We start from the raw sequence: 26,431 nt of genomic DNA, 5'->3' as shown, positions 1-26,431 counted from the left end.
ACAGGAGTAGGGGGTAACGTAAGGAAGTAAGGTGGCTCTTACCCCAACCCAGCTCATTCTTGCCTTCCAGTGGTCACTTCTTTTGTTACCTGGGTGTTACGTTCCACTACCTGTCTAGGGGTCGGGAGGGGAGGTAGGAAAAAATGTAAAATAAAATAATAAATAAATAAAAAGGAAGAAGGCAAACACACACTTCAATCCTCTCTCCCAGAGTGAAGATTACACCAGATGATATATCAAAGAAAGGATTTTATTTCCCTCCCCCAAAAAAAGACCCCCAAAAAACATAACATAGGTTACTGGGGATCAATGGCTCAGGGGAGAGCAAGGCATAAAATAACAAACAAAACAACCCACTAAATAATTTAGGGAGGAGTTCTAACTAACCTAAGAAAATATAAACAAAAATAAATAAATTACATCAACTTTAGGGTTCTTACGATGTTCACATATCCACTGTAATAATGCTCTGTAAGTGTGTCTGAATTAGTTAGACTGGGTCCTTTAGCCTTTATCGGTAAATAAGGGGACAGTTCACTCAAAATGATGAATGTCACTCAAAATTAAATGATGTCATTATTTACTCACTCTGATGATGTTTCAAACCTGTATGCTTCTTTCTGTGGAACACAAAAGGAAATACTTTGCAGAACGTTCTGTCTGTTGTTTTCTATACAAAGAAAGTGAAAGAAGCTGTTAAGCTTCAACAAAGTAGTCCATACAACTTCTGCACTACAATAGATTTGTTCATGAAACACACAAATATTAATTATTTGCTTAAAATTTTGCTCTCTGCCATAGCTTCTAAAACTCATTCACGTGCATTCAGATTGCCGACAATTCAGCAATAGTTGTTGAACTAACATTATGTGGAAAAGAGTAAACATTCTGCCATCTCCATTTGTGTTCCACTGAAGAAAAGAAATTCATACAGGTTTGGAATGACATGAAGGTGAGTTCATTATTTTTTGTTTATGGGCAAACTATCCTTTTAAGTGTTGTTTGTGGTATATGATGATGGTTATCTATTTTTCTATGTGGTTGCATCATACAACTTTGCCAATCTGTCATTGATGGCAAAGATTGATTGGCTGTTAGACAGAGCTTTAGCCATGCATTTTTCTTTTACAGGACACCCTCATTTGTATGTCATCACAATGTCTGTTATTTTCAATGCTGAAATCACACTATGTTTTGTTTTATTTTTGCTTCTTTCTGTTCTGTCCTCAATACTCTGTCTCTCAATACTGTCTCTCTCTCTCTCTCTCTCTCTCTCTCTCTCTCTCTCTCTCTCTCTCTCTCTCTCTCTCTCTCTCTCTCTCTCTCTCTCTCTCTCTCTCTCTCTCTCTCTCTCACTTGTCTTTCATTCTTTCTTTCTCATGTGCATGTTCACTGCATGCTGGACCAGTGTGTAAGTCAAAAAGTTTTATTTTTCGTGTGTGTGTTGTGTGTGTGGCTAAATTCTTAACTCTTTTGGGTTTGTGGGATCATTTCACTGTGTTCTCTAATTGTGAGTGTGTGCTTTTCCGTGGACTCTAATGTGTTTATTGTGCTGTTATTGTGTATTTGTTATGTCAACTGTTTCATGCATCAATCTAATGGTAAAAGGGCCCAAATAACTCCAGCAGTATGTGCACACTGGAGCTTTCCCAAATGTCAACACACACAACATAAGAAAATGAATAACACTCACTGTGACATAACCAGGCGGGATGCATCAAGATTCCAGCAAATGTGTGCGTTCACACTGAAAGTGTAAAAGCTGTGTGATGCATCAAATCCAGACGTCATCTGTTTTATGCTTTATTATGAGAGATTTGTCATACAAACAGCCACAATCAATTTATTTAAGGCTTGCCCATGTTTCAAAGTGGGGTTTTGGACAATATTGGCATAAGTCCTCCATTTCTTGTCATAAATGTAGTAAAGTATCTTAACTTGTAATGCATTACATAATGGCAATATAAAAATGTCAGACATGCCCCTTTTTATTTATTTTGTTTATTATTAAACATTACATATTTTATTAAATAACCATTTAAAATTCTTTAAAAAAAATTGAACTCAGCAAGGACGCATTCAATTGATCAAATTGATATATTATATATTTGTAATAAATGCCATTCTTTTGAACATTCTATTTATCAAGGAATCCTGAAAAAAAAAAAAAAACAGGTTCCACAAACATATCTATAGCAGCACAACTGTTAGTTACTTTTTTTTATATACTTTTATATATAAGTTTTTCTGTGGAACAGGAACTAGGATTTGCATAGTTTTTTTTATCGCTTGCCATTTTGTTGCGTCACGCCTGGGGTAAGAGGTTTAGGTGTTGGGCCCCCAAATGTCTCTAAACACTAACATAATCCACAATCCACTGTGAATAAAGGATCTGTTTTACAACAGCACGTTACTCAAACATCTTGTCCTGATGATGACACATCTGTGCCTTCCTCAATCAATGAGCTGTGATTTTAATTGTCAGACACTCTCTCTCTCACACACACACACACACACATACACACACACACACACACACACACACACACACACACACACACAGGCTGAATTCATCTACTTACTGAGCCATCAGGTTATTTCCCCGGACTGATCTTTGCTCTTTTAATCCTCAGCTGTGTTTGCGGAGCGGGGAGCAGATGTCAGATATAAGAGTTAGGAAGCCGAGGCAATAAACATAGCTACCTCTTGTGAGCAGACAACCTGTCACTGGAACAGCAGAAATATAACACGCCTCAGTGTTAACGTCAATCAAGGGACATTTTTTTGCAATGTCGACAGGCGCTGATGCCGAGCATTGTTTAGCTAACGCTGCTGCTTCTGGGTGAAAGCGCCGTGGGGTCTTGCGGCAGAGCAGGCGACGTTGGACGAGGATACCAACTCTACAGGCCACACGCCGCATTGATAAAACACTTAAGGGAAGAAAAAGAGTCAGCACTTACCATTAAGTAACCTTCTAGGTCCCTTCGTCAGTGCCAGCTGCCTCATGTTTGCATTTCAGGCAAGGCTGCCAAAGTGAATGGAGGCGAAAGCTGAATCTGAATTGACTGATGCTCTAATGGAGGATCACATTTCTCCGAGCCATTCATTAATTCAGGCTTCATTAAATAATCTCAGCAGTTATAGGCCTAATTTAGTCATTAGCAGTTCAATGCAGGGCAAAGTCGTAGTAAGGGATTGTTTTTATCAGAGAATTGCCATCTGAAAGGTAGTAGTAGCCTAAATTTCAGCAAGTGAATTGTGTCCTATTGAACAAATGTTACAGGCTTTGTGATCATTGGACAAACTAGATCGAAAAAAAATGAAGGAAAGAAAAAAACGTTATCCAAATTCACGTTGCCGTTACAGTTATTTTAAATTATAAACTGTATTTTTTTTATTAAATAAATTTAGCCTTGGTGAACATAAGAGACTTCCTTATAGAAACATGAAAAACTTACGAGCCCCAAACTTTTGAAAGGTACTCTAGCTTGCTTGAAAATACTTCTCATTTAGGTGACACGATTGCATGACCAATACGTTTGGTCTACTCAGCATTAGGATGATAAATGCATAAAACACCAAATGTGCATATTTTTCTCTTTATTTTGTTGGTCTAGTGCTGAAAGCTTCCTACCTCTTTTATAAAATATAAAATTGAGTCTGGTTGGAATAAAATGCATACAGGCACTCGCATGCGGAATCATACTTTCTGAATTAGGAATTTCTCAGGAGGACTTGAAGGCAGCAATGAGTCCTGGTCAATGGTTGTGACTCCTGCAGTGTTTGTGGCCTTAGAGAAACAAATATAATCATTTACCCATCCCTAAAATTTGACTCCATATCAAGTGTGTTCTGGAGCAGGTTGTTGTCAGGAAGTGAGTCATCTAAACACTGCTGTTCGTTCCTGTGTTCTATAAGACATGACTGGCAGCATGTAGGTGTAGAAGAGCTAAAAAAAAAAAGATCTGTTTCAGTGACAGCTTGTCCAGTCAACCTGTAATAAATGAAATAATTTGGAGGCCACTTGGAGTTTATCAAAGCGATCTGACATCTGAAACCCTCTCTGACCCCGTGTTTGCTCTCTGATATGTGACGGCCGCTTCTTTTTCTCTCCCTGTCTTTTAATCTCTCCCAAAATCTTTGATCTGTGGACCTTGGAAAATGTCATCATCATTGTTTGTTCTGTTATCCCACATCCCACGGTCCCTCTCATTCACTCACTCACATAAATATTTATCTCCATCCATACACTGTTCCTCTCCAATTCTACATCTGAACACAACTGCACCTTCGTCAAACCCATTTAAACCTCATTGCAATGCTGTATTTCACTCTTCTTTCACCTCCATCCTCTCCGTCCCTCCACCCTGTTGGTCTGTTTTCCCCCGGTTCTGTCCAGCCTTCTACAGCGCGGCCCCTCTCACCTCGGCGGGCATCATTCCCATCATGCAGTCTCTGTGTCCGGATGGTCAGCGGGATGAGTTTGGCTTCCTGCAGTATAAAAACTCCACGTGAGTCCACCTACGCTCTGTTTCCGATGTTTTTTGTTGTTGTTATCTCTCTCCCGATGACTAAGATGGGCTCTAATGGATTCTGTTCTCATTATATGGTGTGAATGGCAGTCACCATCACCACCACCACCTGTAGTAGTGATCAGATGAGCTGTTAGATTGTGTAATGGATCTTATCTTAGTGCTTGGATGTGAAATGATCTTGTGATGATTTGTAGTGGATCACAGCCTCCACATAACTGACTTAATTTCTTGTATGTTGAATGCGAGTGTGCTAATTTAACTAACACAGTGTGTGTATGTATGTATACATATATATATATATATATATATATATATATATATATATATATATATATATATATATATATATATATATATATATACTCAGCTTTTTTTTAGGTGGGTTATCTCCTGTTTAATGATTTGCCCCAGTCTTCTTTTTATTTTGCTGTTCTCATTTGAAGTTTCACCCTCTTTTTTTCTCTCATATTTCTCAGTGTGACTCAGTTGTTGGAAAGGATCGGTGAAGTTGTGGAGCAGAATCACTTGTTTACGTCAGACAGGCCCAGTTTGGGAGAGGAGCTGGAGTCACTGCAACAGCACCTTGAAAGTCTGAGCTCAGCACAAGGCCCTCTAGAGAGCCACTACAACACCAGCCATGGTCAGAAAATGTACATGCAGACAGTACATGCTTACATACATACATACATACTTGCATACACCAACCACACATGTAACATCCTTTGGAATTAAAATAGCCCCACATCATCACATACCCTCCCCCATACCTAGAGATTGGCATGGGGTACTTTCCATAAGATCATCTCTCAATGCAAATCAAACCAGCTATTAGGCTAACTGAAATAAAACCATGCAAATCTCTTTTATTACATCTAAAAGTCACACTGACCTCTTTGTACTGTACTTGAAAAACATAAAGTATAAACTAAGAATCACATAAAGTATAACTAAGAATCAATCACCTACACTACTATTCAAAAGTTTGGGGTCAGAATAGGGATGCATAACGATTAATTGCAATTAATCGTTTGCAGAATAAAAGTTTTTGTTTACATCATATATGTGTTTGTACTGTGTAAAATAATTATGTATTTATAAATACACACACATGCATGTATATATTTAAAAAATATTTACATGTTTATATACATTTTTATTTTAAGGCTGCATTTATTTGATCAACTTTATTAAAAACTGTAATGTTGTGAAATATTATTACAATTTAAAATAACTGTTTATAGTTTTAATGTGTTTTTAAAATGTAATTTATTCCTGTTATGGCAAAGCTGAATTTTCTACAGCCATTACTCCAGTCATTCAGAAATCTTTTGTAATTTCCGGAATTACAGAAGATTCAGTTGCTCATTAACATTTTTGTTCAAACCGTGATATACTATTTTCTGATTGTTTACAATTAACAGAATTTTTTACAACAGCATTTTTTGTAGCAATGTAAGTCTTAACTATAATGCATCCTTGCTGAATAAAAGTATTAATTTCTTTCAACAACAACAACAAAATATTACTGTCCCCCAGTGTTTTGAACGGTAGTGTACACATAGGGAAATGCAAACTGCTTTGATGAAAAATGTGTGTGCATGTCTCCGCTTCAGGTTTCACTGTAGGAAGTGTCCTCAGGAACCAGTCCACGTTCCAGCAGTTCCTGATCAGAAACCTTTCCCTGCCAAACGACACCGCCAGCCTCCTGCTCTCTTCCCCCATCAATCTGAAAGAGGTCGGTCTTCTCACCTCAACTTCTTTTCTCCTCCAACCTACTGTAGCTCAGACAGCAGTGCTTTTGAAATCCAAATCATGACTCGGCGCCATGCTCCTCTGAGGCGTCTTCCTCTTTCATCCTCTTCGGAGTCTCAGCTCGGGTTTGCAGCACCATTACCAATTCTACTCCATGACAACAGAGAAAGAGGTTGTGTGATAGAATCTAATGCTTTAGGGCAGAGGAGCTCCAGCGTTGCACGCTTTAATGGGTTAATGTGCTGTAGTCAAAGTAAAAGTGTTGAGATAGGCTCTTGTGAGTTTCCGAATGAAATGTTAATTTTCCTCATGGAGTTTCGTTTCTTTTCTTCTCTGGCTATTTAAAGTATATGTATGAGATAGGAGTTTCTAAATCTGTACTTGTGTGTGTGTGTGTGTGTGTGTGTGTGTGTGTGTGTGTGTGTGTGTGTGCGCATGTGCGCGTGCTTCAGGTGTATAATCTCATCTTTGGGACGTATCCTAAAGTGGGATCAAAGGCAGGAGAAAAGGATGAAGTACAGCATGAACCCCACAGTCCTGGAGAGAAGCTTGTACAGCTGGAGGTATAGAATGAATGAAACACACACACACATTTTATTGTGCATGTATACATACACTGCCGTTCAAAAGTTAAGGTCATTAAGTTTTTTTTTTAAATAAATTAATAGCAATAGCAAGGATGCATTAAATCGATTTTGAGCTTTCTATTCAACAAAGAATCATGGGGGAAAGTATCATGGTTTCCACAAAAATATTAACCAGCACAATTGTTTTCAACATTGATAATAATAAGAAATGTTTCTCCAGCACCAAATTAGCATGTAACACTGTAACACTGAAGACTGGAGGAATGATGCTGAAAATTAAGCTTTGCCATCATATGAAATATATATATATATATATTATATATAAAAGTTATTTTAAATTGTGTAACTCCATTAAAATGCAAAGACTAAACTTACAGTAATTTAAGTCTGCTATAGTCACACATTTTTTATTTATATAGCGCTTTTTACAATACAGATTGTTTCAAAGCAGCTTTACAGAGATAACAAGAAAATAATGCAAAAAAGTTTGTTTCCAGAAGAAAATAGCGTCACAGTCCAGGTTAAGTAAGTTCAGTGATGTTTCATGTTAAATGTAATATTCCCAACTAAGCAAGCCAATGGCAACAAAGGTGGAAAAAGGCGACAGTGGCAAGGAACCAAAACAATAATTCAATAATATAATATTTGTCCCACACATGACTACTTAATGTAGTGCCAGTGCTTCTGCAGCGCCTTTCTCATTCATATTTCATACTTGTTGAGCTGCTGTAAGCAACTTTTCTGAATACCACACACATAATTTACCTACTACTTGACAGATATCACTGTCCTGAGAAATCACCTGTCTCTGTCCCAGCCCTAGACATTGTAAACAGCAAAAAAAGAGTCAGGCTCCATTGGCAGCACCATTTTTTTATTTCAGCAACGCTCTCTGCCTGGAAATCATTTGCTCTGTTTGCTGACATTAGATTTGTTATCTTATCTTTAGGTTGAGGATTTTTTGGGAGAGGTTGTGTGGTTTATCTAGCATATTAAAATGGTTATCATGCGTTATTTATGGAAAATGTTAAACCTAATCATACTGGTTACTGCATTAATTTTGACAGCCCTAAAAATTAGTTTAATAACGTTAAGTAATATTAAAACTGATGCTTTGGTTTGGATTCAGTTAGACGGTTAGGTGGCATCTTACTATGCATCAGTGGAGTGTGGCAGACTACCTTCCCTATATCTGGGGATTTTTTGTGTGGCTGTGCTCATATTTTCATAAACCTATATGTTCCACTTTCATTTCCTGCTGCTGAGCAAACTGAAATGATCGTTGCGCAATAAAGACACAAAAGTCTCGTCAAGTCTAAGCATTTTAAATAAAATCATTTACATTTATTTTTCTATACTGTTAATTTACTTTCTCATGCCAATTTGTTTTGAGTAAACATTGCCAACTCAAAACAGGGATAAAACGCCCCTGCTATAAATACTGTAAATAGTATAGTTATAGTAATAGTATAATATAGTAGTCATTTGCTGTGAAGGTCTTTCCAATTAGGGCACGCAATTGCTTATAACCTTGCCGTTATACAATTATAATGTTTCAGTCTTTCTTTCAAACCCAGAAGCAATTACTTGGAGGCTGGCGAAGTCTGGAGGGGGGTCTGATTCAGAAGGCATTGAGAGACCCCACTAAAGCAGCTCACCGTCAAGCTCTGCTTAAAGTCCTGTCCCAAGCGTTGGGGATCGCTGGGGGTGGAGGAGGCCAGAAATTTGATCCTCAAGCACTGCGTGAGATGGAGGTCGGTCTGCCGCTCCACTTTAAACCTGAAGCTTTTAAATGTCAAATCATTTTTTTGTGCAATTCCTTTCCTCAGAAATTATACTCTTCTGTTTAATGACAACACCTCACAAAACTGCTGGATTTCTTACATTTTTCCATGCTTTTTCAGGGAATTCTCTTGACTGGTGCAGTGCTTGAAACACTCACTTGTGGGGAAGGAGGGAACAGCGAAATAAGCAAAATCCTATTGGTCCCGGAGAAGCAACAGGCAGTTTTACAGGCCTATATAACGACTGTTTGTGGTGGAGGGGCGGGGCAGAGGGCGGAGCTCTTTGGGAAAATGAGTGAGGAATTGAGGGATCAGATTGATACACAGAGAGTCTTTGATCAGGTACCTACAAAAACAACACATTTTCTTTACCAGACACTATTTGGTATTTGTGTCACTTTTATATCCCAGAGGTTGATTGTTATTAAAATTAACCTATACATTATACATCAAAACATATTAACCATTTGTTTGAACATTCTTTATATACATGTTTCAAAAATGTAAGTTTATTTCTAAAGTTAGTGTATTTGTTTTAGCAGGTAGACAAGAGTGTCAGTGATGTAATGTTTGAGATAAAATATCAGACATTGTCTGATTTAAAAAAATGGATTTAAACTAATTGATGTCACTTATGAGCACTTATTTTGTTATTTCCAATTAAGCTGTTAAATAATGCAATGGTGTATATCTTTTATTTTATTTTAAATAGTGTATTTTAGGATATGCAAATGTTAACTGTGAAATTAGCCTTAGAAAGACACAGGAATCTGTTATTTTATTCAAATTGATTATATGTAATTTCCACTACTGTGATTTCCTTCACAGAGTGCTGTTAAACACAATATAGAATTTGAGATATGATGGAAATGACACTGTGGTGGGAAATTTCAGAGAAAAGAATAATAAAAACCTTCACACATATACAGAAGCTAACCACTGTTGGACATAAACAATTTAAATAAACAATCGACAGTATAAAAAGGGAGAGTCTACAGAGCCAAAAGTGCCTATTGCTTTCTCCTCTGTCCTTTCTCCACATGTCACTCCCTCCTGTCCTCCATCCTCAGTTGCGTCTGGAGCAGTCTAACATGACTGGACTCTTGGATCAGTCCCACCTCGGGGCTCTGCTGAAGAACCTTGCTGATGTGGAACGGCTGCTAAGGGATGTGGATCTGCTGTCCGGTCTGGCCAGACTGCTTCCTAAAGGGGCCTGTGCAGGCCACCAGCCTCCTCCTATAGCCAACACCACCTCATGGAGCTCCAACACAACAACATGGGGTCCCAACACAACAGAGAGCCCTGCGGAGGAAGGAGAGGGAGCCGCAGGAAACGAGGCTGAGGCTGAAAACCCTAGATCACAGTTTTCTGCCTTTGTTCAGCTGTGGGCAGGTCTTCAGCCCATTCTGTGTGGGAATAACAGGTGTGTATATGGGTGTTGTGGGGTGTGTTACCTTTCTGAATGTGAAATGTGAATATTATTTTTAATGTTGTTTCGTTAGGATTATTGAGCCAGAAGCTCTGAAACAGGGCAATATGAGTTCCCTGGGCTTTACCAGCAAAGAACAAAGAAACCTGGGATTACTCGTCCATCTCATGACTACAAATCCCAAAATCCTCTACTCTCCCATTGGCTCAGAGGTGGACAAGGTCATACAAAAGGCAAGTCCAGACTCTGAAAAAAAGTTGAAAAAGTCTGAGCATTTATAACATAGCAATCGGGTTTGCAACCTGAAAAAACCCACAGATGAATTCCTCCTGAATCCAGTTTACCTATTAAAACTTCCTGGTCGTTCTTTCATTCGATTTAGATTGTAGACCCAAGGTGGTTAATCAGTTTTGTTTCTATCTCTTTAGGCCAATGAGACGTTTGCTTTTGTGGGTAATGTGACTCACTATGCCCGTGTGTGGCTCAACATCTCAGCTGAATTAAGGGCCTTCTTAGAGGAGGGTAAATTGCAAAATCACCTGATGTGGCTCCAGCAGGTAACATTCTGTATTTCAGTCGTTAAACTTTTTTTTTTATATAGCACTTCATGTTGTGCATGTGCTTGATGTCTTTTGTTTTGTCCATACGTCGTAGTTTATTGCAGACCTAAAGAGGCACCATGAACTGCTGAACGTCTCAGACAGTGAGCTGATCAACAGTCTGCTGGAGGAGAACTTCACCCTGCCAAACACAAGCACTCTCCTGGAGCAGCTGCACACCATCGATAATGCTGCTTGTGGCTGGACAAACTTCATGTCAAAGGTCAGAAGAAGAAAACCCGTGGAGTGTTTTGATGTTCACTCCATAGAATTAACACGAATACAAATTTTCAAAAGTCAATTGCATTCTTCTTAAAGTAGGAAAATATATATTTCTGACTTTTCTTCTCAAAATGTATCCGCCGAAAAATTTATTTTGATTCTGTATGCCTCAGGTCAGTGTGGATATCTTCAGAGGCTTCCCTGATGAAGATAGCATTGTCAATTACACACTGAACCAGGCCTACCAGGACAATGTCTCAGTCTTTGCAAGTAAGTGATCAATGGATCTCATAAACGTTTTTCCCAAGGGATTGAAACAAAACTTGTCTAGAAAATGTCCTGGGTCATATTGCAGGAAAATAACAAAAATATGTAAAATTGTCCTAAAAATAATGTCACAAATTGTAGTCTTTATTCTACTTTTAGTATAGTATATAGTTGTTTTTTCTTGTGATTTTGGGGTGAAATATGATTATATATAAATATGTTTCTTAACAAGCTTTGTGTGACTGACCTATCCATTCCCCATTAAAACCACATTTTCATGATTCATTTAGCCCTTAGTCATACATTGTTAAAAATAGCCAGCAGCCATATGTTTAATCTGTGCTTTCTCTCTAGGTGTGATTTTCCAGACCAATAAAGATGGATCTCTGCCACCCCACGTTATGTATAAGATTCGACAAAACTCCAGCTTCACCGAGAAAACCAATGAAATCCGCCGAGCTTATTGGCGTCCTGGGCCGAACACGGGAGGCAAATTCTACTTCCTTTACGGCTTTGTGTGGATCCAAGGTATGATAAGAAGACTTACAAAGTCAGAATACCCATAGGATAGGATATCGAAAAACGGATATTGTATAGTATTTGCTCTAAACTACTTAAGCTGTGAGCACTTTAAACTTTTGATTTTATTGGCAGTGAAAGATCTAGTTTCCATCTAGAGAGTGTTATTTCTGCCATTTGTGCAATTTATTTTACAAAACTGTTGACAAAGCAATAAATAGTTCTCTGGGAAACAACATCCACAGTGTATTGAATTGGCATGGAATGAAGTTGATGTTTTATTCAAAATGAAAGCTATTCTGGTAAAAAAAAAAAAAAAGTGCATCTGGTTATGTAAAGCTTAGTGCGTCGTGCGCGTCAATAAAGTGCTGGTTTGGCTTTTCTGGAAGCTGTGCTTATTCAGGAGCTCAGAAAAGCGGATCAAAGCTTTCCCTCATTGCAAAAGTGCAAAGCTGCTGTGTGTAAATTCAGTCCTGTTTACTTGATGGTGTGTGTTGATGTTTCTTCCTCTTCTAGACATGATTGAGCGTGCAATCATCAACACGTTTGTGGGCCATGATGTTGTGGAGCCTGGAAACTATGTGCAGATGTTTCCCTATCCATGCTACACTAGAGACGAGTGAGCTTAGTCTTCCTTTTTTTATTGTATACTTTATATTAATTTCTCTTTTAGGCTGACTACTCGTGGCCTAAAACACTGCATTTAAGACATGGTGAATCGCAGATGTTCAGTTGCATTGTGTTAATGTGTGTTATGCATGTGATGATGAAGTGGTTTCTGAATGATCTGAGTCAGAGAGAACACAGATGCCAAGATTAAAAAAAATAAAAAATCCCCGCTCCAGGCTAAATCACGCAACCTTCCCGCTCTGCTTCCACTCTGCATTAAATTTGCAGATGACACAGCATTAGTCAGTCTCCTTCAGGGGAAAGAGGACAATCATAGACTCATCTTAGAACAGTTTATTTCGTGGTGTGATTCTTCTGATCTACTTCTTAATACTTTTAAGACCAAACAGATGTGGGATTTTAGGAAAATGATGATGATGTTTGTTACTACTATTTAAGGAAATCTAATTTAGAAAGTTGTAATGTTTTGTACAAGTTTATACATATTGGTTGTTATGACCTTCTGTATCATTTGCTCATTTGGAGACAATACTGTGATACAAAAAAAGCAACGGAAGAGAATCCTATCCACTGCAAGCGAACTTGTATGCATCCTTAACTAGTTTACACATTTCTCCTAGCTCATAAGTACCCACTTTCCCAAGACTTTGATGCTACCTTCAGGTCATAGGTTTAGGTTGCCAGCATAAATATATACAGATACACTATTGTTTTGTTTTTATGTTTTAAAGTTTTTTTTTAATGCTCACCAAGGATGCAATTATTTGACCAAAAATAAAGTACCGGTAATATTCTGAAATATTATTACAATTTAAAATAACCTTTTCTCTTTTGATATATTTTAAAATGTTAAATGTATTCCGATGATGGCAAGCTGAATTTTCAGCAATACTTACTCTTCAGTGTCACATGATCTTATAGAAATCATTCTAATATGCTGATTTGCTGCTCAAGAAACATTTCTTATTATTGTCAATGTTGAAAACAGTTTTGCTGCTTAACATTTGTGGAAATTGTGGTTTAAAAAAAAATCAGGATTCTTTGTCAAAAAAATATCAATAGAACAGCATTTATTTGAAGAGGAGACCTTTTGTAACATTATAAATGGCCTTACTGTCCCCTTTGATCAATTTAAATGATCCTTGATAATTTTTTTAATTTAACGTTTTAATTTCTTTCACACAAAAAAAGTCTTGCTGACCCCAAACTTTTGAATGGTAGTTTACATTTTAGAATTTTTTCGTTATTAAATGGCCGAACCGTGGGCAACTTCACTGTGTTGAGCCGTGGTGCTCATCAAATGGGCAAGTTTGAGTTCAGTTTAGTCCACTTCTCTGTGTGTTAAAGGGGTAGTTAACCCAAAAATGAACATTCTGTCATTATTTAATCACCCTCAAGTTTCTTCTGTTGAACACAAAATAAGATATTTTAAAGAATGTTGGTAACCAGACAGTTGACGATAGCCATTGATTTCCATAGTAGGAAAAAAAATACTATGGAAGTTGATGGCTGCCGTCAACTGTCTGGTTCTCTACCATTATAAAGCTTGGAAGAGCAATGGTATTTTTTAATATAACTCCGATTGTGTTCGTCTGAAAGAAGATAGTCATATACACCTAGGATTGCTTGAGGGTGAGTAAATCATGGGCTAATTTTCATTTTTGGGTGAACTATCTCTTTAAGAATGCCTATGTCCAAATCCACTGAAGACAATTTTCTCAAGGGATTAATAAAGACACTACTAATAAAACTAGCTTTGTACTGGTGGAGTTTATAAGTAGTTCCAGGGTGTATTATACTTGTGATGTATCAATTGGTTGAGGTGAGGAGTTGTAACAAGTGTTTCCATTTGCAGTTTCCTGTTTGTTATCGAGCACATGATGCCTCTGTGTATGGTCATATCCTGGGTCTACTCTGTGGCCATGATGATCCAGCACATCGTAGCAGAAAAGGAGCAAAGACTGAAAGAGGTGAGCGAATAGACTGACCGGTCCTTTAAAACAAATAACTCCTCTGCTGAGAAACTGAAGCAGTGTCCCTAATAAACTAGAGATTGAGAGTGGTGCCATGGTTGATGCAAGGTGTTTTACCATAGGTGATGAAGATGATGGGCTTGAATAACGCGGTGCACTGGGTGGCCTGGTTCATCACAGGCTTCGTGCAGCTTTCGATCTCAGTGACGGCCCTCACTGCCATACTGAAATACGGCAAAGTTCTCCTCCACAGCGATCCCTTTATCATCTGGCTCTTCCTCACAATCTACGCTGTCGCCACCATCATGTTCTGGTACTGGAGCGTGCCATACCTAGCTTTTACTCCCTCACATCCTATTTACATTGTTTTTCAATCAGGAATAGCAGTCAAAAGATGTTTGATATCATGTAAATGTTCTCTCCGCTTTCTTTTGGGGAAGTTTCCTGGTGTCGGTGTTGTATTCTAAAGCCAAACTGGCCTCAGCATGTGGAGGAATCATCTACTTTCTGAGTTATGTGCCCTACATGTACGTGGCCATAAGAGAAGAGGTGGCTCACGACAAGATCACTGCCTTTGAGAAGTGCATAGCGGTATGAAGACCTCCCGTGAATCCCTTCCATGTTCCAATACAGACACGTAATGTGTTTGATAGTTGGCTCTTCTATAGTTCTTGAGTGATTCTCTCTCTGTGTGTTTGCAGTCTTTGATGTCTACCACAGCATTCGGTCTGGGGTCTAAGTACTTTGCCCTGTATGAAGTTGCTGGAGTGGGAATCCAGTGGCGCACTCTCAACCAATCACCTGTAGAGGGTGATGACTTCAACCTCCTGCTGTCTATGGTCATGCTAACCATTGATGCCATTGTATACGGTGTGTTGACCTGGTATATAGAGGCTGTGCATCCAGGTAAGCTGCAGTGCTGTCATTATTGTGCAGTGCAAACACTGTCCATGTTCTTGTTGTTCAGTAACAAAGTTGCAGTATTTGGTTTTGGTTTCCATAATGTTTTTTCTTTTCTTTTCCAGGGATGTATGGACTGCCCCGGCCATGGTATTTTCCTTTGCAGAAATCCTATTGGTTAGGTAGCGGCCGCATAGAGACATGGGATTGGCCGTGGACTGGCGGGACCAGGCTGAGTGTGATGGAGGAGGACCAGGCTTGTGCTATGGAACACAGGCGCTCAGGTATGACTCTCGATTCGGATCAGTTATGTTGACATTTTGGGATAGCAGATTAATGGTGGGCTGTGTAGGCTAATGGATAACAGTTCTGACTTAGTCATTCTGAATGAATCAGGGGTGTATTTGAAAAGTTGAGCCAGGAGACACACTTAGGAGTGAATCTTTGAAAAGTGATAATTATCCTCCAAAAATGTAAAAATATATTGAAACAAATGTAGAACCTGTTTAGTTCTTTATTTATATTTTACAAGCCAACATACTTATTTTCTATGTAAGCGTATTAGTGGTGCTTGCATTTTCATTTTATCAGTTATATCATTCCATCTATCTATCATTCGTTTTATCTAGTTCTATCATTCTATCTATTGTTTGTTTGTTCTATCATTCTATCATTCGTTTTATCTTTCTATCATTTGTTCTATCGATTGTTCTATCTATCGTTCTATCTATTGTTTGTTCTTTTGTTTGTTTGTTGTTTTGTTCGTTCAATTGTTCTATTGTTCATTCTATCATTCGTTCTATTGTTAGTTCCTTCTATTATTCATGCTGTCGTTCATTCTGTCATTAATCCTATTATTCCTTCTATCGTTCGTTCTATCATTCATTCTATCTTTGTATCATTCTTGCATTCTATATATCTATCATTCATTGTATCATTCATTCTTGAGTTCTATCATTCATTGTATCATTCATTCTTGTGTTCTATCGTTCATTCTATCAATCAATCTCTTTCTATCTATCATTCAAGTGTTCTGTCATTCTATTTTTCTATCTTTCTAACTATCATTCTATCTAGAACTATCGTTCTGTCCATCTTGACCTTCAAACTTTAATACAATTTTCAAATTTCAGACAATGCTTTGTCAAGTCAACATAAAGTTTATCTTTCAAACTTTTACATTTAGTTTACATTATCAGCTTACACTCTTTGTTAAAGTTAGCATGTTTTGTGTTAAAATAATGTAAATTGGTGCGAAATTTTAAGCTTGTTACTAAATTTATGTCTATTTGTTGCTCAGAGGAAACTCGTGGAATTGAAGAAGAACCCAGTCACTTGCCGCTGGTGGTATGCATAGACAAACTGACCAAAGTCTACAAGACTGGCAGAAAACTGGCCCTAAACAAATTGAGCCTAAACCTGCATGAGAACCAGGTTGTCTCCTTTTTGGGACACAATGGGGCTGGCAAGACCACCACTATGTGAGTGTTAGAATATTGCGTTTTATAGTGTGTTAGAGTGGTTGATACCCTCTGAACCCATACTGTGCTTTTTATTGAGGCTGACAGTCGTACCCTACTAGCTTAAAATTGGATGTATGAAACTGAAGTGTCCTGCAGAAAATGTATTTATTATCCAATGAATCTTTCATAGGTCCATTCTCACAGGACTGTTTCCACCCACTTCTGGCTCTGCCACCATATACGGCCATGACATCCGCACAGAGATGGAGCGCATCAGGCAGAATTTGGGCATGTGTCCCCAGCACAATGTTCTGTTTGACAAGCTGAGTGTGGAGGAACACCTGTGGTTCTACTCGCGTCTGAAGGGCATGGCTGAGGAAGATATTCGCAAGGAGATGGACAAGTGGGTTAACGCACTCGCATTTTACCAACACTTACTCATTCATACCCATACCCGAGTTCATAGAGTCTGTGTGTTGGAATTCACAGGATGATAGAGGATCTCGAATTGTCCAACAAGCGTCACAGTCTGGTTCAGACTCTGTCTGGGGGGATGAAGAGGAAGTTGTCAGTGGCGATTGCGTTTGTAGGTGGGTCTCGGGCGGTGATTTTGGATGAACCCACAGCAGGAGTGGACCCATATGCCCGTCGAGCAATCTGGGACCTCATCCTTAAATATAAACAAGGTGATCCTGTCGTTACTAATGATAAATACACTGCCGCTCAGAAGTTTGGGGTCGGGAATATGAATCGTCTCTTATTCTCAACAAGGTTGCATTTATTTGATCAAAAATACAGTAAAAACATTAATATTGTGAAATGTATTGACCCCAAACTTTTAAATGGTAATGTCTATGTTGCATCAGTTTCCAAATACATGATCAGTCCAAAACTAGAATCTGTGTGTGAGCAGGTCGCACCATCCTGCTTTCCACTCACCACATGGATGAGGCTGATCTGCTGGGAGACCGGATTGCCATCATCTCTCACGGCAAGCTCAAGTGCTGCGGTTCTCCTCTGTTCCTCAAGAGCACATATGGAGACGGCTACAAACTCACACTTGTCAAGAAACAGAGTGACTCGCACACTGCAGGTATCCTCCTTTGTGGACTTGCACAGTCCAGCTCACATCATTTCCCTATTTCATTCCCCAATTTTCTCCCAATACTATCTTGTCAATAAATGAGTACCAAAATTCCCTGATATATTCTAAAATTATAAAAATCTATAATTTTTATTAACTAACTGTTATTAACTAAAACATAAACATTTTTGTTAATTGAAATAAAGCTGATACACACACACACACACACACACATATATATATATATATATATATATATATATATATATATATATATATATATATATATATATATATGTGTGTGTATATATGACAAAACACATAAAACATTTACAATAAAAATAAAAATGGAAAACTGAAAATATTAACATAAGCTCAATTAAAATATTTATAAAACTATAATAGAATATAAAAAACACTAAAATACCACTGTTATAAATATATAACATTTTTATAATTATATTATTTCTGTCTATTTGTAAAGATCTATTTTACAATGTAAAACACTTAACATTTTTCTGTGAACCTACTATTTGTTGTCTCGGTTTTATCTCTGTACATTTTTTATATGATTCTCCTGTTCCTCCTTTCATAGTTTGATGTTTTAAAAGATCAAAAGAGCAGCACAAATATCTTCTAGTTCTTCTTCTGCTCTTTCATCTGCCGTTGTCCCACATTATGTTTTTGTTTGTTCTCAGATCAGTCAAGCCAGTCTCCATCCTCTTCGATATCTCCATGTTCAGAGAGCAGAGTGACACAGTTCATCCGTCAGTATGTTGCCTCCTGCCTGCTGGTGTCCGACTCCAACACTGAGCTCTCTTATGTCCTACCGTCAGAGGCTGTCAAGAAAGGCTGTTTCGAGAGGCTGTTTCAGGTACACACCATCAATGTTTTAAGACATTCTTAGTTTATTCATTTGAATATGAAGCATTTGCTGATGGGCACATGAATTTTCTTCAGGCTCTGGAGCAGAGTTTGGATATCTTGGCCTTGACCAGCTTTGGTGTGATGGACACCACACTAGAGGAGGTTTTTCTGAAGGTATCAGAAGAGGATCTATCACTGGAGAACAGCGATGCAGGTTAGATGTTGAAGAGTGCTGTAGCAATGCATCTAAAGCCATGGGATTGATTCATATTTCATATCTCTCTCTTTTTTTCCTCTGTCAGATATGAAGGACTCTCCCGGTGGAGCGTCAGCTGGAAAGCCCTCTAATCTTTTAGGAAGGCCAGAGTGTGAGGGGGCACCAGCTGCCGCCGTGATCCGGCCAGAGGTGGAGCTCGGTAACCTGATGATGTGCTCCAGGCTGAGCCCAAGCCAAGCGTCCCTACAGTCCGGCTCTTCTCTGGGCTCAGTGAGAGGGGATGAAGGGGGCCTCTATTCTGACTTCTACGGAGACTACTGCCCTCTGTTTGACAATGTCCAGGATCCTGACTCGGCCAGTCTCCGAGGTGAGGAAAATAGCATAATAATAATAATATTTATTTATAATAATAATAATAATTATTATTATTATTCAATGAAATGTATTTAATTTAAATATTATTATTATTATTATGTTATTGACACATTAATTCAATTTGATATTGTAACTGTTTAATTCTGCTCTGTGGGATTTACTTTTTTTTAGCTGAATAGAACTAACGATTAGAAACAAATTAACCTAATTACATTAATTAAAAAAAAAATTAAATGCATTTACTTCAGAAAACTTTTACTAAATACATTTTATTAAGTATCTTAAAATGATTTCATTGATTGAGAGCCATAATTATTTATTATTATTATTATGTGATTTAATATATTTTTTATGTTAACACATTGGTTCAGTTTGACAATGTAACTGTTTCATGGTCTTTGTGAATTCTAAAAAAAAAAAAAGAAGAAAAAAAGTTCCATTGATTGAGAGCCCTGATTATTGATAATTAATTGTTGTTATCCAGTGTGATTTAATTATTTATGTTATTACCATATTTATTCACTTTGAAATTGTAACTGTTTCATAGTAATTTCGAAAAAAAATGGTAAGATAAGATTCTTAGCTGATTAGACCTAATAATTAGAAACAAATTATTAACATAATTAAACATTTATTTAGCTTTGTCGGTTTCTTTTTTATGCATTAACTAACTACAGAAAAGTTTTACATTTTATTTAATCAAATGAGAGGCCCAATTATTAATATTTTCTTCATTTATAGCTCAGTAGGTGGTTGTGTTGGTAGAACCTTATTAGGAACCAGTTCTTTTTGTGGTTCTAACTTTTTTCAATGGCTTTTAGAAAGAACATTTTGTCTTTGTGCTGTTTGCGGCTTCTGGACAAGCGAAAGTCTTTCTGAGACGAGTGCATCTCTAAAGGGCCTGGAGGTAACAGATAAAGTGCTTACCTACCGCTCAGTGTACCATATACCCTCTGTGTTCCAGATGAAGAGTCCTCTCCAGAGACACCAATACTGGACGGCCAAGGCAGCTTTAAGCTTGAGGGCTGGTGGCTGAAACTTCGGCAGTTTCACGGGCTGATAGTGAAAAGGTTTCACTGTGCGAAGAGGAACACCAAGGGCATTCTCTCACAGATCCTGCTGCCTGCTTTCTTCGTCTGTGTGGCCATGACTGTAGCTCTATCTGTGCCTGAGATTGGTAAGAAAGACACAGGGCACCTTGTAATTTTATATCAAGGTCAATGGTTACAGGAATTGCTTATTGTTTGGCTTTCACATATATTGTTAAAGGATTAGTTCGCTCCAGAAAAAGAAATTCCTGGTAATTTACTAACCCTAATGTCATCCAAGATGTTCACGTCTTTCTTTCTTCAGTCGAAAATAAAATGAGGAAACCATTCCAGAATTTTTCTCCATATGGTGGACTTCAACAGGGACCAATGGGTTGAAAGTCCAAATTGCAGTTTCAGTGCAGCTTCAAAAGGCTCTACATGATCCCAGCCGAGGAATAAGGGTCCTACTGTATCTAGAGAAACAATCTGTCATTTTCTATATATATATATATATATATAAAAAGACGACTATTTATATACCGGTACTTTTAACCACAAATGCTCATCTTGCACTAGCTCTCATTCATGCATTACGTAATCACGTTTGAAAGGTCACGTTAATAGAATAGAATAGAATGAATGAGGCATTTATATAGCGCTTTCATGTACACCCAAAGCGGTTTACAATCATATCAGGGGGTCTCTTAATGTTTCTAAAATCAATAAAGACCGTGTTGAAATTTATATCAAAGTATTTTACGTTACATCACAATATAGTTATTTTTGTTGGAAATTCAAGGGGAAAATATTGAATAAACTACCAATTAAAAGTTTTGACCAAAAATGACAGTAAAGACAATTATGATGTTAAAATAGAATTCTATTTCAAATAAATGTTGTTCTTTTTAACATTTTTTAACACAAAGAAAACCTGAAAAAAAATGTATCACAGTTTCCACAAAAATATTTAATTCACCAAATTAAATAAAAACTGTTTATAACATTGATAATAATAAGAAATATTTCTTGTTTCATATGACTTTGAAGACTGGAGTAATGGCTGCTAAAAATTCAGCTTTACCATTACAGGAATTGTTTACATTTTAAAATATTAAAATAGAAAACAGTTGTTTTAAACTTTCATATCATTTAACAATATTAAAAATTGTAATAATATTTCACAATACAGTATGCCTGTTTTTACTATAGTTTTGATCAAGTAAATGCGTTAAATGCTCTCCAAATGGAAGAACCACAAAAAAAAAAAAAACGATTATACGGGGCATTTTCATTTTGAATATATGATTATGAAGATTAATTGAATGATTCAATCAGAGCATTTGTTATCTGGCACTAAAATGATGCAGATCTTAATTAGGCTTGAGTGAAGGCTGTTCTGATGGTCTCTCTTTGGCTCTGTAGGTGACCTTCCTCCCCTGATTCTGTCTCCATCTCAGTATCACAACTACACGCAGCCTCGTGGAAACTTCATCCCTTATGCCAATGAAGACAGACTTCAGTACAGGTCAGCCACAGGGTCATTGTACAGTAAAATAACATTTTAAATATCTAAAGACTTCTTTGTTGCTGATTGTATTGCTGAAGTAAAATGAAGACACACACACATCGTCTCTCTCAATCCTTCTCAACCTTTGTTTGCTTCAGGAGTAAACTTTCTCCAGACGCAGACCCACAGAGGATTGTTAACACCCTGCGTCTACCCTCTGGAGTTGGTGCAACTTGTGTACTGAAAACTCCCTTCAACAGCACTCTGGACCAATTGGCTCAAACTCTGAATCCATACGCCAACAACTCCAAAACCCTAGCAGCCCGCTACTTTGACTCTATGTGCCTGGATTCCTTCACACAGGGTGTGCCTTTATCCAATTTTGTGCCCCCGCCACCCTCTCCTGCCCCCTCTGATGACCCAGAGGCACATTTTGAAGATGGCCTTTGGAACTACACTGCCGCTCCTCCTACTACTGTCCGAGGTCAGAGTTTACAGTGCTTACAGGTTTATGGTTCAATATGCATATACATGTTGGCAATTTTATAACTTAATTTTAAGCTGAATTTTCTTTTTGAAATCAGTCTAATGCTGATTTGGTGCTCAAGAAACATTTCTTGTTATTATCAATGTTTAAAACATTGTTTTGTGGTTTGTTTGTTTTTATGTTGTTGGTGGTGTTTTTTGTTGTTGTTGTTGTAAAAACCATGATTGATTTTTCAGGATTCTTTGATTAATAGAAAGTTCAAAAGAACAGCATTTATTTAAAATATACGTATTTTGTAAAATTAGAAATGTTAAGTAATACATTAATTTTACTAAATTAACTTTCACATTTGATCAATTTAATTTGGTTTCATAAAATATTAAAGGGATAGTTCACCCAAAAATGAAAATTGTTCCAAACCTGTATACATTTATTTATTTTTGGCTGAAGTATCCTATTAATATTAGATGCCATTTGTGACCCTGGATCTCAAAACCAGTCATAAGTCGCACAGGTATATTTTTCTTTTATGCCAAAAATCATTAGGATATTAAGTAAAGATCATGATCCATGAAGATATTTTGTACATTTCCAACAGTAAATATATAAAACATTTATTTTTGTGAGTGAATGCAGCAAAATTGCGAACATAAATGCACAACTTTAAAGGCGATGATCTCAATGTTTCGATTTTTTGCAGATTTTCAAATACCGGTAGTTGTATCTCGGCCAAATATTGTCATATCCTAACAAACCATACATCAATGGAAAGCGTATTTATTCAGCTTGTCAAATTGTCAAAAATAAATAAATATGATGAAATGAATATTGACAAAAAAATAAACTATAAAAATGAACACTGATCGTGATCGGCAGCCAAAAAATATAAAAGAGAAAAAGTGATTCATACTGAAAGATATAAAACTTTGGAGATAATATCAGGAATGACTGAAAATAATTCCTGTGCTGCACATCTGCTGACTAATGCTAAAAATGAATAATTTATTTTCCTTGCATAATGAAGATTGCTCTGAAACATCCTGTGTGCCGACTCTATCTTTTTCCATGAAGCTGTGAAATATGTATTGTTCCTCTCACCCTGCTGTGTTCCCACAGAAATGGCGACGTCTTCCCCCACGCTGCCCTTGACCATCCGAGAGCCGGTGCGCTGTATCTGCTCCATGCAGGGCACAGGCTTCTCCTGCCCCAGCGGAGTCGGGGGCCGACCGCCCCTCATGAAGGTGGTAACCGGAGACATCTTGGTGGACATCACAGGTCGCAACGTGTCCGAATATCTCCTGTACACCTCTGATCGTCTCAGATTACACAGGTAATCTTCTGAAACGGTGTCGGAAATTGTATTTATTTTCCTAAGGTCCAGTTTTGTCAAAGTATTTTACACCACAGACATAGTCATTTAGACCTTTAGTTGTAACAGGGAGATTTAGAATTAAGATGGCTATTTTTTGCTTCTGTACTGAGTTTTATATAAACACCCTCTTTAAATGTGAAACGCTTACACTGAATTTGTGGGTTTGATGCTACAGTAGGTCCAATTTTCAGTTAATTTTTTTAATGAGCGTCTTTGCAATGCAAGCAAAGTGACCTAGCAGGCATAGTTGCTGAATACTGAATATGTTGTAATGTGGTACAATATCATTGCTCATTTGTAAATGTGCTTGTGTATTTATCCTTATGACATCACTGCAAACCATTAATTTCTGGATGAGCAGTTTGTGCATTTCAGTTTTGATAAATTTACTTTTTGGAATGGTTGGATCAGGATGTTGTTTATAAAGTGTATTAACACTTTTATTTCTAGACATCAAGAAAAAGAAAAAAAAAACTCTTGATGTAACAGAAGTAGCACCAGAACTTTTATTCCGAGTTATACTTTATACTTTTATTTTTATTATACATCTGAGTCAAATGGATTATCAAAAAAAAAAATTGTAGGGCGGTCTTGGTTCAATCTAACAGTTGTTGATTGGATGGAAGCAAGAAATCTGAATGTGAGTTTGAAGTCAATTAAGAAAAGGGTGGCCTTTAGCTCGACTAAATTATTGTACAAATCCAACGTAAGTTACAAGAAGATGTAGTTTTGGTCAAAATGACAATGTCAAAACATTTTATTATTACTTTTTTTTTTATGAAACATGCATGGATGAATTGTTCACAATGAGATCAAAAAGATGCATTAGAAAATAGACACATTTCTATTTCAGGCCAATTCTCATCTATTTTTAAATTAAGACTTTTTTTTACCTCTCAAATTATTATTTTCTTATCCTGTAGATATGGAGGCTTTACTGTAGGAAACATTCAGAAATCTGTCCCAGCATCCTTCGGGAGAAAAGCGCAACCTATGGTGCGCAAAATAGCAGTGAGGCGATCCTCACAGGCAAGTTCCAGCATCTTTACCCTTTATAGCAAATCATTTTTAAAACTAATATTTTATCATAAAGGTTTAATGTTTTTGTCTTGATCTGCAGGTGCTTTACAATAACAAAGGGTATCACAGTATGCCCACTTACCTAAATGTCCTCAACAATGCCATCCTCAGAGCCAATCTGCCCAGAAGTAAAGGCAACCCTGCTGCATACGGTGAGTTCACAGGTGGAATTAGCTGTTAGTGTTTATGTCGAAACACTGATTGAACACTTTGATTGGCTGTGTTCTTTCTCTGTAATTGTGCGTGTTTTACTGACTTCTTTTTAAGTCCTCTTAATTCTGTTGGTTTTTGTCATATAGATTGTTTAGTTGCACTAAAAATCCTGTACATGCTCACGTTCACAGGCATCACAGTGACCAATCATCCCATGAACAGAACCAGTGCCAGTCTTTCTTTGGATTATCTGTAAGTCTTACTTTCCTCTCTGCTTCCTGTTCCAACCCTTAGACACTCATTGATTATTTAAAAAAAATGTATTGGTTTATTTTAAGCCGGCATGAAATGGAAGTGATAGACTTTTCTTCCCTATTGTGACTTATAGCCGAGAGAACAGCTTCTCAAACTAAAAAAAAAAAAAGGCGTGTCTTTATTTTTGTCCATCGAGAGTTGAATGATTGTGGTTTGCTATTGTTGTGATTTCATGTGAGTGACAGGTTGTTCGTGCCAGTAAACGCGTCATCAGAGAAGAGAGTTATTTTGTTTAAAGAATATTAGGGCACATGGATTTAAAAAGAAAAGTTATGTGCACAGATAAATTATTTAACAAACAATGAAAATCAGGAACCGTACAAAAAAGAGCTGAAAAATATGCATTGTACATAGAGAATATGGCATATGCTTATTTGCATCTCAGGTCCCTAAGAAGGCTTTTCTTAAAAAATACATCCAGCCCTACCAACTACCAATCCTGCTTCCCTTTGGTTTACACTTTTCACTAATTTAATATACCCATACATACACGCATACATATACGCACAAAAAAGAAAAGAAAAACACTAAATACCTATTATAAGGATACTCCCAACCTTGGCAACATATCCATCTTATTTTTCAATGCGTAAGGTGTTTTCTGTGAATGTGAGATACTTCCGATTTATTAGCCGCTATAGAGAAATAACGAGAAGAATATATCAAAGTGCAGGAAACTGTAAAACTGTTTGCGCTACAAACCAGCATCTTTATAATTAGGACAATATTCAAATAATATGGTAAGAAACATCAGTTTGCATGTCGGCTGTATTCTACAGCTACAAATAATTGGAAGGGAATGACACCGGAAGCCAGGCGCATTCAAATTACAAATGGCCCGTGCTTACCTGAAAAATAAGGTGGATAGATGAAACTGATTAAATCAATTATTTTTTTAAATTGTAATTGTGTACAGCTCTGGTTTCTCTTAAGCCAGTGCTAGCTTAACCATCACTGTAAAAGGCTTTGTCATGCACTGCTTTTTTAAAAGTTTTATTTCAGTTGGCAATATGTTCCAGAGTTGAGAGCCAGCCCTTCACAGAAAAATAGCTCTTATAAAAAGCTCCTTCTGATTTAATATCTGCTCTTCATCTCCTTCTAGGCTCCAGGGCACTGATGTGGTTATTGCCATCTTCATCATAGTAGCCATGTCCTTTGTGCCAGCGAGCTTCGTGGTCTTCCTGGTAGCAGAAAAATCCACCAAGGCCAAACACCTTCAGTTTGTCAGCGGATGTGACCCTGTCACTTACTGGCTAGCAAACTACATATGGGACATGGTAGGG

General features: G+C 37.4%; 1 protein-coding gene and 1 long non-coding RNA gene across 5 annotated transcripts in view; one reads left to right on the top strand and one right to left on the bottom strand.

The window, feature by feature from the left end:
• abca2 (ATP-binding cassette, sub-family A (ABC1), member 2) overlaps window positions 1-26,431 on the top strand; it is a 61,100-nt gene that overhangs the window by 27,550 nt on the left and 7,119 nt on the right. For 2 of the 4 annotated variants that reach the window (XM_079608500.1, XM_079608499.1), the window contains exons 3-35: window positions 4,400-4,511; window positions 5,012-5,175; window positions 6,149-6,270; window positions 6,740-6,850; window positions 8,452-8,628; window positions 8,779-9,000; window positions 9,729-10,081; window positions 10,161-10,320; window positions 10,516-10,644; window positions 10,742-10,909; window positions 11,082-11,178; window positions 11,530-11,703; window positions 12,211-12,313; window positions 14,180-14,294; window positions 14,420-14,610; window positions 14,738-14,888; window positions 14,999-15,203; window positions 15,323-15,481; window positions 16,498-16,678; window positions 16,851-17,063; window positions 17,150-17,346; window positions 17,574-17,753; window positions 18,443-18,618; window positions 18,705-18,825; window positions 18,914-19,195; window positions 20,168-20,380; window positions 21,657-21,759; window positions 21,900-22,225; window positions 23,345-23,558; window positions 24,524-24,629; window positions 24,721-24,832; window positions 25,025-25,085; window positions 26,251-26,425. In XM_079608500.1, the coding sequence (XP_079464626.1) occupies window positions 4,400-4,511; window positions 5,012-5,175; window positions 6,149-6,270; window positions 6,740-6,850; window positions 8,452-8,628; window positions 8,779-9,000; window positions 9,729-10,081; window positions 10,161-10,320; window positions 10,516-10,644; window positions 10,742-10,909; window positions 11,082-11,178; window positions 11,530-11,703; window positions 12,211-12,313; window positions 14,180-14,294; window positions 14,420-14,610; window positions 14,738-14,888; window positions 14,999-15,203; window positions 15,323-15,481; window positions 16,498-16,678; window positions 16,851-17,063; window positions 17,150-17,346; window positions 17,574-17,753; window positions 18,443-18,618; window positions 18,705-18,825; window positions 18,914-19,195; window positions 20,168-20,380; window positions 21,657-21,759; window positions 21,900-22,225; window positions 23,345-23,558; window positions 24,524-24,629; window positions 24,721-24,832; window positions 25,025-25,085; window positions 26,251-26,425 (5,573 nt within the window). Of the gene's footprint in view, window positions 1-4,153; window positions 4,512-5,011; window positions 5,176-6,148; window positions 6,271-6,739; window positions 6,851-8,451; window positions 8,629-8,778; window positions 9,001-9,728; window positions 10,082-10,160; window positions 10,321-10,515; window positions 10,645-10,741; window positions 10,910-11,081; window positions 11,179-11,529; window positions 11,704-12,210; window positions 12,314-14,179; window positions 14,295-14,419; window positions 14,611-14,737; window positions 14,889-14,998; window positions 15,204-15,322; window positions 15,482-16,497; window positions 16,679-16,850; window positions 17,064-17,149; window positions 17,347-17,573; window positions 17,754-18,442; window positions 18,619-18,704; window positions 18,826-18,913; window positions 19,196-20,167; window positions 20,381-21,656; window positions 21,760-21,899; window positions 22,226-23,344; window positions 23,559-24,523; window positions 24,630-24,720; window positions 24,833-25,024; window positions 25,086-26,250; window positions 26,426-26,431 lie in introns of those variants that run through there. The other 2 variants (XM_079608498.1, XM_079608497.1) reach the window with 2 other exon arrangements.
• On the bottom strand, window positions 85-3,025 carry LOC306996219. Its single transcript, XR_013797031.1, has 3 exons — window positions 2,961-3,025; window positions 1,694-1,747; window positions 85-114 (listed from the first exon to the last, which is right to left on the bottom strand). It is a non-coding gene; the product is annotated as an uncharacterized lncRNA (long non-coding RNA).

This window comes from Phoxinus phoxinus (genome assembly GCF_949152265.1).
Source record: "Phoxinus phoxinus genome assembly, chromosome: 3".
Taxonomy (NCBI): Eukaryota; Metazoa; Chordata; class Actinopteri; order Cypriniformes; family Leuciscidae; genus Phoxinus; species Phoxinus phoxinus.
The sequence above is the reverse complement of the archived record's forward strand: the minus strand, read 5'-3'. Positions and strand labels throughout refer to the sequence as shown.